General features: G+C 41.9%; 2 protein-coding genes across 5 annotated transcripts; one reads left to right on the top strand and one right to left on the bottom strand.

Annotated features, from left to right (window-relative positions):
* Nucleotides 1-3,108: 3,108 nt before the first annotated feature.
* LOC119175811 (uncharacterized) lies at nucleotides 3,109-7,118 on the bottom strand. The gene is made up of 8 exons (XM_037426798.2): nucleotides 6,787-7,118; nucleotides 6,142-6,239; nucleotides 5,718-6,054; nucleotides 5,327-5,463; nucleotides 4,595-4,733; nucleotides 4,443-4,517; nucleotides 3,566-3,686; nucleotides 3,109-3,219 (listed from the first exon to the last, which is right to left on the bottom strand). The coding sequence occupies exons 1-8, from the start codon at nucleotides 6,971-6,973 to the stop codon at nucleotides 3,186-3,188; spliced, it is 1,128 nt and encodes a 375-aa protein (XP_037282695.1). The 5' UTR covers nucleotides 6,974-7,118; the 3' UTR covers nucleotides 3,109-3,185.
* Nucleotides 7,119-7,809: 691 nt separating this feature from the next.
* Nucleotides 7,810-9,896, top strand: LOC142761625 (uncharacterized). Of its 4 annotated transcripts, none has more exons than XR_012893873.1 (6): nucleotides 7,810-8,039; nucleotides 8,334-8,504; nucleotides 8,594-8,770; nucleotides 8,844-8,918; nucleotides 9,219-9,290; nucleotides 9,641-9,896. XR_012893873.1 is itself a non-coding variant. In XM_075887248.1 (4 exons), exons 1-3 carry the CDS (start codon nucleotides 7,932-7,934, stop codon nucleotides 8,765-8,767), a joined length of 453 nt encoding a protein of 150 aa, XP_075743363.1. In that variant the 5' UTR covers nucleotides 7,810-7,931; the 3' UTR covers nucleotides 8,768-8,770; nucleotides 8,844-9,082. The 4 variants fall into 4 exon arrangements, 1 of the variants encoding a protein (XP_075743363.1); XR_012893872.1 differs by having other exon boundaries at nucleotides 9,638-9,896; XR_012893874.1 differs by lacking the exon at nucleotides 9,219-9,290 and having other exon boundaries at nucleotides 9,638-9,803.
* Nucleotides 9,897-10,981: the final 1,085 nt, after the last annotated feature.

Raw genomic sequence — 10,981 nt, 5'->3', positions numbered from 1 at the left:
AAGGTTGCGGTTGGTGAAGCCTATCCCTCCCTATATGGTGACATTTGTATGTCTATAAAATAAATGTGCAAGCATACAGACACTGGCACAAATAGAAAAAAGAAGATATCATCCTATTCTCATCCTACCGTCCTTCTAACTGCCCCACTCATTAGCTTCCCTTCACCTCTTACGTTCTGTCTTTTGGCTCCTATTATAGAAATTTATCGCAAAAGATTTTTACACATCTGACATATTTAATGTTGTATTGTTTTCTCTTTTTCTTTTTGTCAATCAATTAATGCACATAGGTATGATTTACTTCACATGTAGCAATGTTTGTCTATGGAATGGTTCAAAATGTAAAGCTTTGGAACTCATGAACATCACCAAATATTGTACGTGAAAGTTCAAACTCCGCTGGCCATTTCCTACATGACTGTTTTTCTCCACATTGCAGCAAAGGTGCGTCTAGTGTTTTTGAAGTGTTAATGTAGTGAAAAAGCATGACATGGGGTTGATGGAATCTTAATAGTATTTGATTACCATTGCATTTTTGTCCCTGAAATCTGCACCAGCACTGTGAAGAGCACTGCATTTGGTAATGTTGTCTTTTGCTAGTATGAAATGTCTACCTCAGACAGCAGTTCAGTTGCCCTTTATATGTGTCTATATCATGTCACTACTTTTGCAATGTTACATTTCCGACCCAACTGTTTACCACATTTAGACCGTGTGATGTGACACTTTGCTGTCAGTTATTACTTATCCTGCATGTGCGCCTCATTTGCGATAAAATGTTATCTTTCTGGATTGTGTTAGTACATTCGTTACCTATATGCTCTGAACGTTCTTGTTTCATGTTCTGCTTTTTTCTTAACTCTTTCACTGCCTTTTTTGGAAACGCTTAACAATCAAGCATTTTTTCTTGTTTAAGGAAATCAGTTGTGCCACTATGTTTTAGCGCACTAAATAAACACCATTGTTTTTTATGTGCATTATTATTTCTTAATGATACTAATTGGTAATAATAGCATGTCAAACATGTTGAATTTTACTTTATTGAATGCTCTAAGAGATGTTGAGTGGGCACTTTTCTACACTTTACTAGGGTAGCTTGGAATAAGGTGTTGCAGCATTCGTCTAAGCATGATGTCTTTTTTTTTTCTCTCGAGAAAACTTACCGCAATATTGCTTGTATGTTGCACTGCAATACAAAAACAAAACTGAATTTGCATCAATCAACTGCATAATACACCCTTCCTATTTTCATCACTAGAAGTCGAATTATTAGGCATTAAGAAGAGACGTTTTAGGCTCCGAGCATTGGCAGGCAAAAGGCTTCCAACATCGTAAAAATAGGAACAATAAAATTTTACATCAGTGCAAGTAATTTAAAACAAAAACATCTGTAACCTTGTCTGCGACAGTAAAATGGACTATTTTAGCATACATAGGAATGTGTATGCTAAAATAGTGTTTTTAGCATACACAGGTGTGTATGTTTTAGTCATTTGGATATTGTAATAAGAAAGTACAACACGACAAAATAAAGAAAAACAAATTTGCTACGCATAGACGTGCTTTCCCAGTCAAAAATATTCAATGGGTCCAACTGGAAAATTTCCATTTAAAATCAATGGGTGTTGGACCAGTAGGATTTTCGCCACCCATTGAACATTATCCCGTTCGAATCAATGGGTAAACCCTTATATTCCAAAGGGGGATCCAAGTGGCTCACCACTTCAATGCAACTGGTTCAACAGGGGACCCCATTGGCTACCAGTTAAGTGTGGCTGGTGCTGAGCAATTGCCAGTTAGTTGCAATGGTGCGCACCATTTGAAATTGGTTGGTGACAAACTGGTAGCCCCTTTGGCCTCACATGGCCAGCCCATGAAAACGAAATGGTACGCTGGTGGTTGTCCAATTGGTGTGAATTGGCTAACCCGTTGAATCTAACTGGTGGTCAATTAAATATCCCGTTGATTTCAAATGGTCAACCCATTAAGACTAAATGGTACGCAGGTGGTTGTCCACCTGGTGTGAATTGGCTGACCTGTTGAAGCTAACTGGTGGTCAATTGGAAACCCCATTGACCTCAAATGGTCAACCCATTAATACTAAATGGTATGCAGGTGGTTGTCCACCTGGTGTGAATTGGCTGACCTGTTGAAGCTAACTGGTGGTCAATAGGAAACCCCATTGACCTAAAATGGTCAACCCATTTATACTAAATGGTATACTGGTGGTTGTCCACTTGGTGTGAATAGGCTGACCTGTTGAAGCCAACTGGTGGTGAATAGAAAACCCGTTGACCTGAAATGGTCAACCCATTGAAAATTAATGGTAGGCACGTGGTTGCCCGGCAGGTCTCAGTAGACTAACCCGTTGAAGCTAACTGGTAATCCTGTGGTTCCAGATGTTTGGCCCACTGATCGTAACTGGCATTCCAAACAGCCCCCAATTCATTCTAGTTGGTAAGCAAATTCAATGTGGCTGGTAACCACATGACTTCCCACATTGTTGCAAATGGTCAGCACTTTGATGGTAATTGAGACTCCAATGATTCCATATGTTTCAATAAAAGGTTGAGTTGGGCTAGTTGATACATACTTGGATACATGCAGCGCGAACTTAGACAAAGAACACAGACAAGCGCTCGTCTGCGTTGTGACTCTCTGGTCTTCGACCAAGCTGCACTGCATGTATCCAGATGATTGGCCCAGTGACAAAAGCTGGTGTTTAGCCAGTCACCATTCTACCTGGTAAGCCAATTTAATATGGCTGGCCATTAGTTTCTGGTAAGCACTTGGTTGACGCTAAATTGCTAACTGCATTTCAGCCAGCCAGTGGTTGGTATACAGAGAGAGCCAACTGAAGCTAAGTAGTAGTGTAGTAATTGCAGTCTCTTGGCTGACCTATAAACATGATTATCACATTTCTGCGGATGCAAGTAGAAAATGACAATCCTGTAGAAGGCTGGCTGTCATCACACTGCACTTCATTAATTGCAATTTCACAACACAGTGGAAACAGCACAGGCTGGATTACCTAGTGTGAATGTGACATTAATGCACACTCAAATGCATGCACATACAAGATAAAAACAATGGTAGAGAAAAAAAAAATATGAAAGAATGAAAATTTATTCACACATTCCATAATATTTACACTATTTAGAAAATGCACCAATGGTCCTCCTCTGTTAAACTTCCGCAACGCCCTGGTTGTCCTTCGCCCTGCAAATGTTTTGCAGAATTTATACATTTAGTCAGCCACACAATGGCTTACATTCTTCCAAGTCTAGATGTGATTTAACATAAAAACATTAACATAAAAATAGCTATGCATGTTGAAGGGGTACAACAGCTGTGCCAATTACGCGAATTTGATACAATTCCCCGCTTTTGCGCCGAGCTGCCAAAACCATATTGCGCCACGCTGCGCCAAAATGCCAGACGAGCCTCCAAATTTTCTCAGTCTCTTTCTGTACATGCATGTTGCAAGCAGATGAATATGGCCAAGTTTCTCTTAAAAAAAGGGGGGGGGGGGAGTCCTTTGACACAAAGAACACACTTATCTTACCGCTTGGCAAGCTTCTCAATATCTGAAAGCTTCTCAACAATGAAGTGGTTCATCTGTTTGACTGCCAACGGCAGTACTCCTGCAGGCACGCCTTGATGCTCCAGACGTGCTCTGTAGCAGTCTGAAACAACAAAAATTATCAATAAATAGCCTTGAAGAAACCAGCTGCTTAAAGAACTAATAGCATCGATATTACTTTAAGAACACAAAAGTTCAAAATTGAACTTTTAGTCATATTTCTTGATGCAATGAAGTGTTATATGCTGAATGGCCTAGAATATGCCTTAGCAGCACAGGCTTGAACAATACAGAAAGCATTCTCCAGTTAGCAAAAGTGTTCCGTTCCAGCATTTATTAGAAAAAGGAAACTGCGAACTTAGCGTGCACATGCACAAAAATAATCTAAAAAAGTAACATTTCACAGCTCTCCACTCGCACCATGTAACTGTGTGGATTTATATAGTGCAGGAAGAAAGCAGAGAACACTATTTCTTTTTTTGTCATTTTTTATGAAAGAGATATAAGTTATGATGAAAAAAATGCTGGCAGTCTACACACTAGCTCTATTGTTGGCTTTTCTTTTTTTCGACTATCTTTTTGAACTACCAGTGCATTTAAGAGACTTAAGACTTTCACCTGCCTGCACTCCTGACTAAAACAAATGAATTTAATAGTAAGTAAGAGGCAAGGTGTTGGGTCACATTTTTACAACTACATAGTTTATGTAAAATTGTGTTCATAACTGAAGTCAAAGCAGACAGTAAAGTTTGTAGTGGCTTCAAAATAGACTCAATTGCAACCGAGCTTTGCTGTGATTTCATGTACTAAGAATAAGATTGGTTCAATATGCATTCCAAGAGACTGTCTGCACACTTACCACGCATTACGTCCAACTTCCACGGTGTTAGGGGAGCCTTGCGTGGACGGTTAGGGTACCGTGGACAATGTTTTCCTGCATAACAGATATCCACAACAACGAATTCCCCCGTTACCAACTGACACACACTATGCTTTTGTATTATAACCAACCATGCAGGGAGCGCTCCTTAAGGTTGTCTTTCGACCAGATGGTGACTAGCAGGTCCTTGACAAATAAGGAATCCTTATGATGGGACTGCACATGTTCCCATGCACCTTTCTTGACCATAAGCCCTCGTCCAATGTCCACCTGCACGGAACATATGCATTCTGAAGGCATCCATGTGCAGTGCAACCTGTATTGCATATCATAAACAACAAAGGTCTATTCATTTCACCAGCACTTTGTCAGCCAGTTTTGTGGTGCTGCACTCTAGCATTCTTTCTATGAACTGCACATGGTGGTGTCAGCACCACAGTATTCATTGAGAGAAAGTGCAGCCTTTGTGCAAGACCAGTTTACAAAGTGCCTGCACCTTCTCAGTGAGGTTGTGCTGAATCCGCGCAGCACGAGATGGCTAAAACAGCAGCAGACAAGGCCAAGTGTATTCCTTAATATTTCTGTCCAACAAGTACGTTAGTGAAGTTGTTTTAGTAAGTTGTGTTGCTGACAACGAAATTCATTTTTTTTGGTTGTTCATAAGTTCTGCTTAAAATTTACACATATCTATAATGATCACTGAACTCTTTTTGGAATGTCTTGCTCAGCTGTGCAGAGACAAACTTCTATGACAAGTAATCTATAATGCTCAATCTTGCTTTATATTATTTTAACATGCTTTCAAAAGAACAGTTGTTTGTAATTTGGACAGCTGCACATTATTGACATTCCAGATAGAATACCATTGTTTCACTGTCATTCGGTTGCGGATTGGATGAACCTGGGCGAAGGGCTCGCTCTGTCAAGGTGTCTTGTAGATCCTCAGACACGGAGGGGCTCGACTGGCTGCCATCCATGATCCTTTTCATAATTCTGCAGCCTGCATTTATACATGAGGTGCCGTGCTGTTTGCATTGCCCAGAGAGGAAAAAGAGCTGACAAAATATTTTCATTAAATTTCATCAAACAGCTGTAAACAATAGCCATTTGCAGTCTAAACTCGAAATATCTTCACTTAAAGACTGCCGAACGTTTTATGGTAACAAGCTGTACACACTGCTAAATGTCAGAAGAATGGCATTAATGCTTTCACAGCACAAAATCAGTACAATGAAGACATTTTCTGCTTCATACCTTTCATGTCTTCCAGTGCAGAAATAACCTTGTCCTGAAGCTCCATGTTCAGTCTTCTGAGTTGAGCCATCTCCCTGTCTTTTTCTTCATTTTGTTTTCGCAGTTGGCGAATGATGGTAGATTTTTTCTCTACCTGCTCTTCAAGGTTATCAATGGTTTCATGAGCCCCCTGAAGGCGCCCACTGTCCATTGCTTCTTTGTGGTGCTTTTTAGAATGTGGCCCATCTTGATTTTTCGCCTGCCTCTTCATATTTTCTTTCTTGCTTTTTAAAAGCTGAAGCAGGCGTGCCTCTGCACCACTTGTTGTTTTGTTTTTCGTTTTTTCTTTGATAGGGCTCTGGGCGAAAATAGAAAATAACTTGTTACACACTGTTTACACAAGTGTTGACAGGACCTTTTGTAGGAGGTTTAGATAATAATTTACCTCCGCTTCATTCTCGTAGTCCGAAGACGCCGGCGAATAAACCCTCTTCGGAATACGCGTTCTCTCTCTGGCCTCTGTCTCCGCGAAGTCCTCCGATTCTGGAAAACGTGAGGGCGGATTGCAACATTAACATTTACTGAGTTAGTGTCACATCATCCTCTGACGCGTGCACATTTCACGATCTCTAGCATGCACTTTTATTAGTTTTATTGCATTGTAAATTAACCATCGAACCTCGTGTGAATGCTTAAGTACCGTTGTAACACAACGTCATATGCCGCGAGCGAAATAGTAGCGTATAGACCTTGTCATTAGGTATAAAAGCTGCAGTGCCACAAACAAAGGCGCGTCCTACCGCAAAAGGGCCTTATATACTCCAGGCTGATATACCCGACGCTGTTGGTATCTCTCTGCGGCCAGGTAAATACCAGCGTCATCTCCGTAGAGTTTTCAGGTATATGCATAAATTAATAATGACACCATACTTATTTGCGATTGCACGCGGTAAATTAACAAAATGAACTATGCTAGTGGAGATTATCGATAAAATACTTTGTAGTTACTAACGGTGAACAGTGCTTAGCAGTCAGCCAGGCCAAAGAGAATGCATTTCGCCGGCAACATATCAAACAAAAGCAGGCTTACCTCCCAGTGCCAGAATCCGGGCCCTATAGTAATCGCTGTCTCCACTGTCGTCCGTCCATTTGACTAAATAGAGGGATTTGGACTTGAAGTCTTGCTGGTGACGGGGGAAGAAATCTTTAACGTCTTCTATTGGCACCGTTCCAATTTTTTTATCATCTTCGTACCGGACTCGAACGTGGGTAATCATCTTGCAATGCTGAAGAAAACATCTACACACGTGCGCTACAGCTGGTCAAACGCTGGTCGCACACAGCAAGCAACAAGGGTCGACCGCAGCTGCGGATCTGATAGTTTGTCAATGAAAATGTTATTCTTCATTATAAGTAAACAAAAAATCAGAATAATTTTAAAAGTATTTTTTTACTTTTATAATGTTTGTTTAACGCTACGCTGTTTCAATCAATTCACATGCAGACTGCTGGCTGCAGGGTGTCTATGCCATGACCTACTACACTCCTGACCTGTTCAGATAGCGGGGTTCCTATGGGAGCGCGTGTCCCCGCTCTCGTTCAATCGCTCGCCGTAGGTGGCGCTACCTATAACCTGTTCGTCTGTTTCTTTACGGTTGTTTTGTAGGCGCTGGTATAAGAATGCCTGCATTCTGCAGTGAACTGGCGGCATATATGTGACTATTTCTTCCCATACATTGCTGGTTAAGCAAGGTGTTCAGAGCGCTTGAGTATTTATAGCACACTGGTTGACAAACGTGGGAACCCGTAGATTTACACGATGTAGGGCAGCCTATGCGTGGTCGCGTGCATTTTATTGCAAAAAAATTCTGAATGTCTTTTAGTATTATTATTTCTGAATAATTCTAAATTTTGGATCATAAATACGCACTACGAGTGCTTTGTTGGTCAAAATTTGACCACAAAGAGTGAAGATGACGTCAGCGAGCAGGTGCTGACTAGCGCCACGCCGCTCGTAGGTTACGGCCCTAGCGGCAGAAGGTATGAACTAGAACGTGGGCGCTGGAAGAGGTGCTCTCTGGGCAGGTCAGGAGTGTAGTAGGTCATGGTCTATGCAATATGGCAGCCGCTGTGGCCGCAGGCAGCCGGTGCACATTGTCCTATCGCTTACATCGCCGTTTCTGTACTTCGTGTCCCGGAGTGAAATAAGCCGTCTTGTTGCTTCAAGACCTCGCGATGGAGCGCGGTCCGAAGAAAAGAAAGAGAGGACCCTACAAGACTTATTTAAATCCCAAGTCTCAGTTCCAGCTACCAAGGAGCACCGCACGCGCTTGCCCGCCGACCGTAAGTTCTGATCATTTTCAACATGGATGGGCACTTTCGATCGGGGTTTTAGCTTGATCCGGGCCCTGCTGGTATCAGATCAGCGGTTGTCCACAACATTAATCTGCATGTTGCTCAACGACTTCGATCGTTGCGCCGTGTTTTACGGTCTTCCTTTTTACCACCCTTTATAGTTCTGCCCGCGAATGATCGAATGTGCTCGGCCGTGTTAAATTGCTATTTTTTATCAGTGCATTTTCTTTTTCATTAATTTAGCGCAGCAATTTAAGTCCAAATCTCATTATTTTCTTCTAGGGTGCCAGCCCTAGCATGCCTTCTTCGAGTGATGAGGCAGACAGCGACACTGAAAGGGCAGATCCACCAAGTCGAACAACATCACTGAAGAGCCGGAATAGTCACATAGCTAGTCCGGGCTCCGAACGTCCGGAAAGTGAAGAAGATTTCCCCGAGTCCGATAATGAGCCGGTAAATTGAGCTGGTAGTAGAATGCTACGAGAACTATTGTTTCTATACGATAAACCGTTTACTATATCGGCGCACTTGTTCTATCACAGGTAACGTCAAGTGGAGGCCGGTTAGGCTCGTCAGCTGGCAGTGCTATGGAAGCTCCTGCTGCAGCCCCTGAAGCACAAGAGCAGAGGAACAGCGCTGATCCGTCACAGAAATTTCCTGCACGCGAGCCTCACGCCCCAGCAGATGAAGTTATTTTACTAAGGCTTATCAGTTAATTAGTAAGCATACACATGCTATTTTATGCTTATGTATTACGATGGGAAATTATAAATTTTGGTTGGTTTTTTTTAGGACTCTCCACTTCAAGACGGCATTGCAAGCCTTTCTGACGCAGATGATTCGTCACTGTTTGATAAGGATGAAGAGGTAACTTTTACACACTAGTTGCACTCTACAAATATGTGCAGCTGGAAGATTCACATCCACTAGAATAGCCTTGAGCAAGTGCATTGGCACTGTGGTTTTCTCTTGCATAATCAGTTCAAGACGAGTTATCACTTGGGACAATAAACTCTGGGAACAACCTGCAACAGGTTTTCAGACCATGTTCTTAACACTGTCTGTTGTCATGTAATTTACGTGCTATGAGTGAACTAGCACAGCTAACTAGAATAGGCAGATTGGGTTACTGTGGCACTAAATGCTTCTTTTTTTTTTTCTTCACAGGAAGCTTTTTCAAGTGACCATGCTTCACAGCAAGGTTTCCCTGGAGATTTTCTCACATTAGATGATGACATGGTGTGTTTGTTTTCACTGGAAATAACTAGATTTATGGTCAGGTTTTAAGGGCACTACTTTCACAGGCTCTTTTATGTACTGGAAAATGTCTGTGTAAATTGGGCACTGTTAAGAGGGACACGTAGCGGTGATTTGGTGAATGATTCATTTCAAGATCACTGGCTCTTTCATTTTAAAGAATATCTCACCAGTTGGTCTGTAAAAAGTTATCAGCCTAGCAGGCATGATATTTTGTACTGATCAATAACAGAGTTGTTTGCTCATATTCATTGGGCTTATCACGGTTCACTATAACTGAATTCTGTGATAGCTTCATTGACGAAAGCTTTTTTTTTTTTTACTTTCAGCAGCCTGCTGCAGATCCAGTGACAGAGCCTGATCCATCTTGCAAGGCACGCTTTGGAGACCTTTTTACACAACTTGTCACTGAGAAAGTGGTTCTTTCGAAGGGAGATATTCTCCTAATGGCACTAAAGCATGCTGTGAAGAATAATTTGACTCTTTTGGGTTTAACTAGCTTAATAGATTTAATTAACAGAATTTTTGATAAACCTATATTACCTCACTCACAGTATCACCTACATAAACTTTTTAGCGAAACTGGCACCACTATGACTTTTTTCTTTTTTTGTCCGAGATGCTTTTCGCATATTGGCAGTCTTGAGACAAATTCTTACTTGAAATGCTCGAAGTGCAGTCACACAACTTTTGTGTCTTCCCTTTCGGATGCCCCCTTTTTTGTCACTCTCGATGTGGAGTCGCAACTTCAAAGGCTACTTAAGGACTGTGATCTTCTTGATTTAACAAAGCCCCTTCCGACGAATGGGACATTTTCAGACATCTGGGATGGTACAATGTATCGTACTTTTGTAGCCGAATCTCAACACTGTGGACCAAGAATCAGTTTCTCGTTGAATGCAGATGGGACCCCGCTTTTCAAATCAAGTGGGACATCAATTTGGCCCATCCAGCTAATTGTTAATGAGCTCCCTCCACAGCAAAGAATGTCCAAATTGGTCCTGGCCGCATTGTGGTTCTGGAAAGAAAAGCCAAACATGGCACTTTTCCAAGGTACTTTTGTTGAGAAAATGAACGAGCTGTGTGAGAATGGCGTTGAATTACAACGTCAAGGAAGGGTTGAAAAATATAAGGTCTATTGTATCTGTTCAAGTGTAGATTCTGTTGCTAGGGCACCGATGCAAGGTGTAACCCAATTTAATGGGTATTTTGGATGTAATTGGTGTCTCCAAAGAGGTGAGAGAGCTGGCGGGGCAACTAAATACCCAGTTGAGGAAGTTGAACCCACAGAAAGAAGTGAGCTCCAAATGCTAAATGACATGGAGATTGCTTTGAAAGGGGGGGTGCCTGTGCAAGGAGTCAAAACAGTGTCACCGTTGATAAACCTGCCCCATTTTAACATAGTGTGGAGCTTTGTGCCAGACTATATGCACTGTGTCTTGCTGGGGGTAGCGCGCCAGTTCCTAGAATTGTGGTTCAATTCTGATAGTGCCTGTTCAATAAGCCGACATCAGCACATAGTGGACCGCAGGCTTATGTCTATTAAGCCACCAATGGATGTGAAGCGATTGCCGAGGCCGACAAAAGAGCGGAAATGGTGGAAGGCCAAGGAACTTGAGAGCTGGCTACTTTGTTACAGTGTCCCTGTTTTGCATGGCATTCTTGAAAAGCCA

The sequence above is a fragment of the Rhipicephalus microplus genome, chromosome 2 (genome assembly GCF_043290135.1).
Source record: "Rhipicephalus microplus isolate Deutch F79 chromosome 2, USDA_Rmic, whole genome shotgun sequence".
Lineage (NCBI taxonomy): Eukaryota > Metazoa > Arthropoda > Arachnida > Ixodida > Ixodidae > Rhipicephalus > Rhipicephalus microplus.
This window is presented reverse-complemented; position numbering and strand designations above follow the sequence as displayed.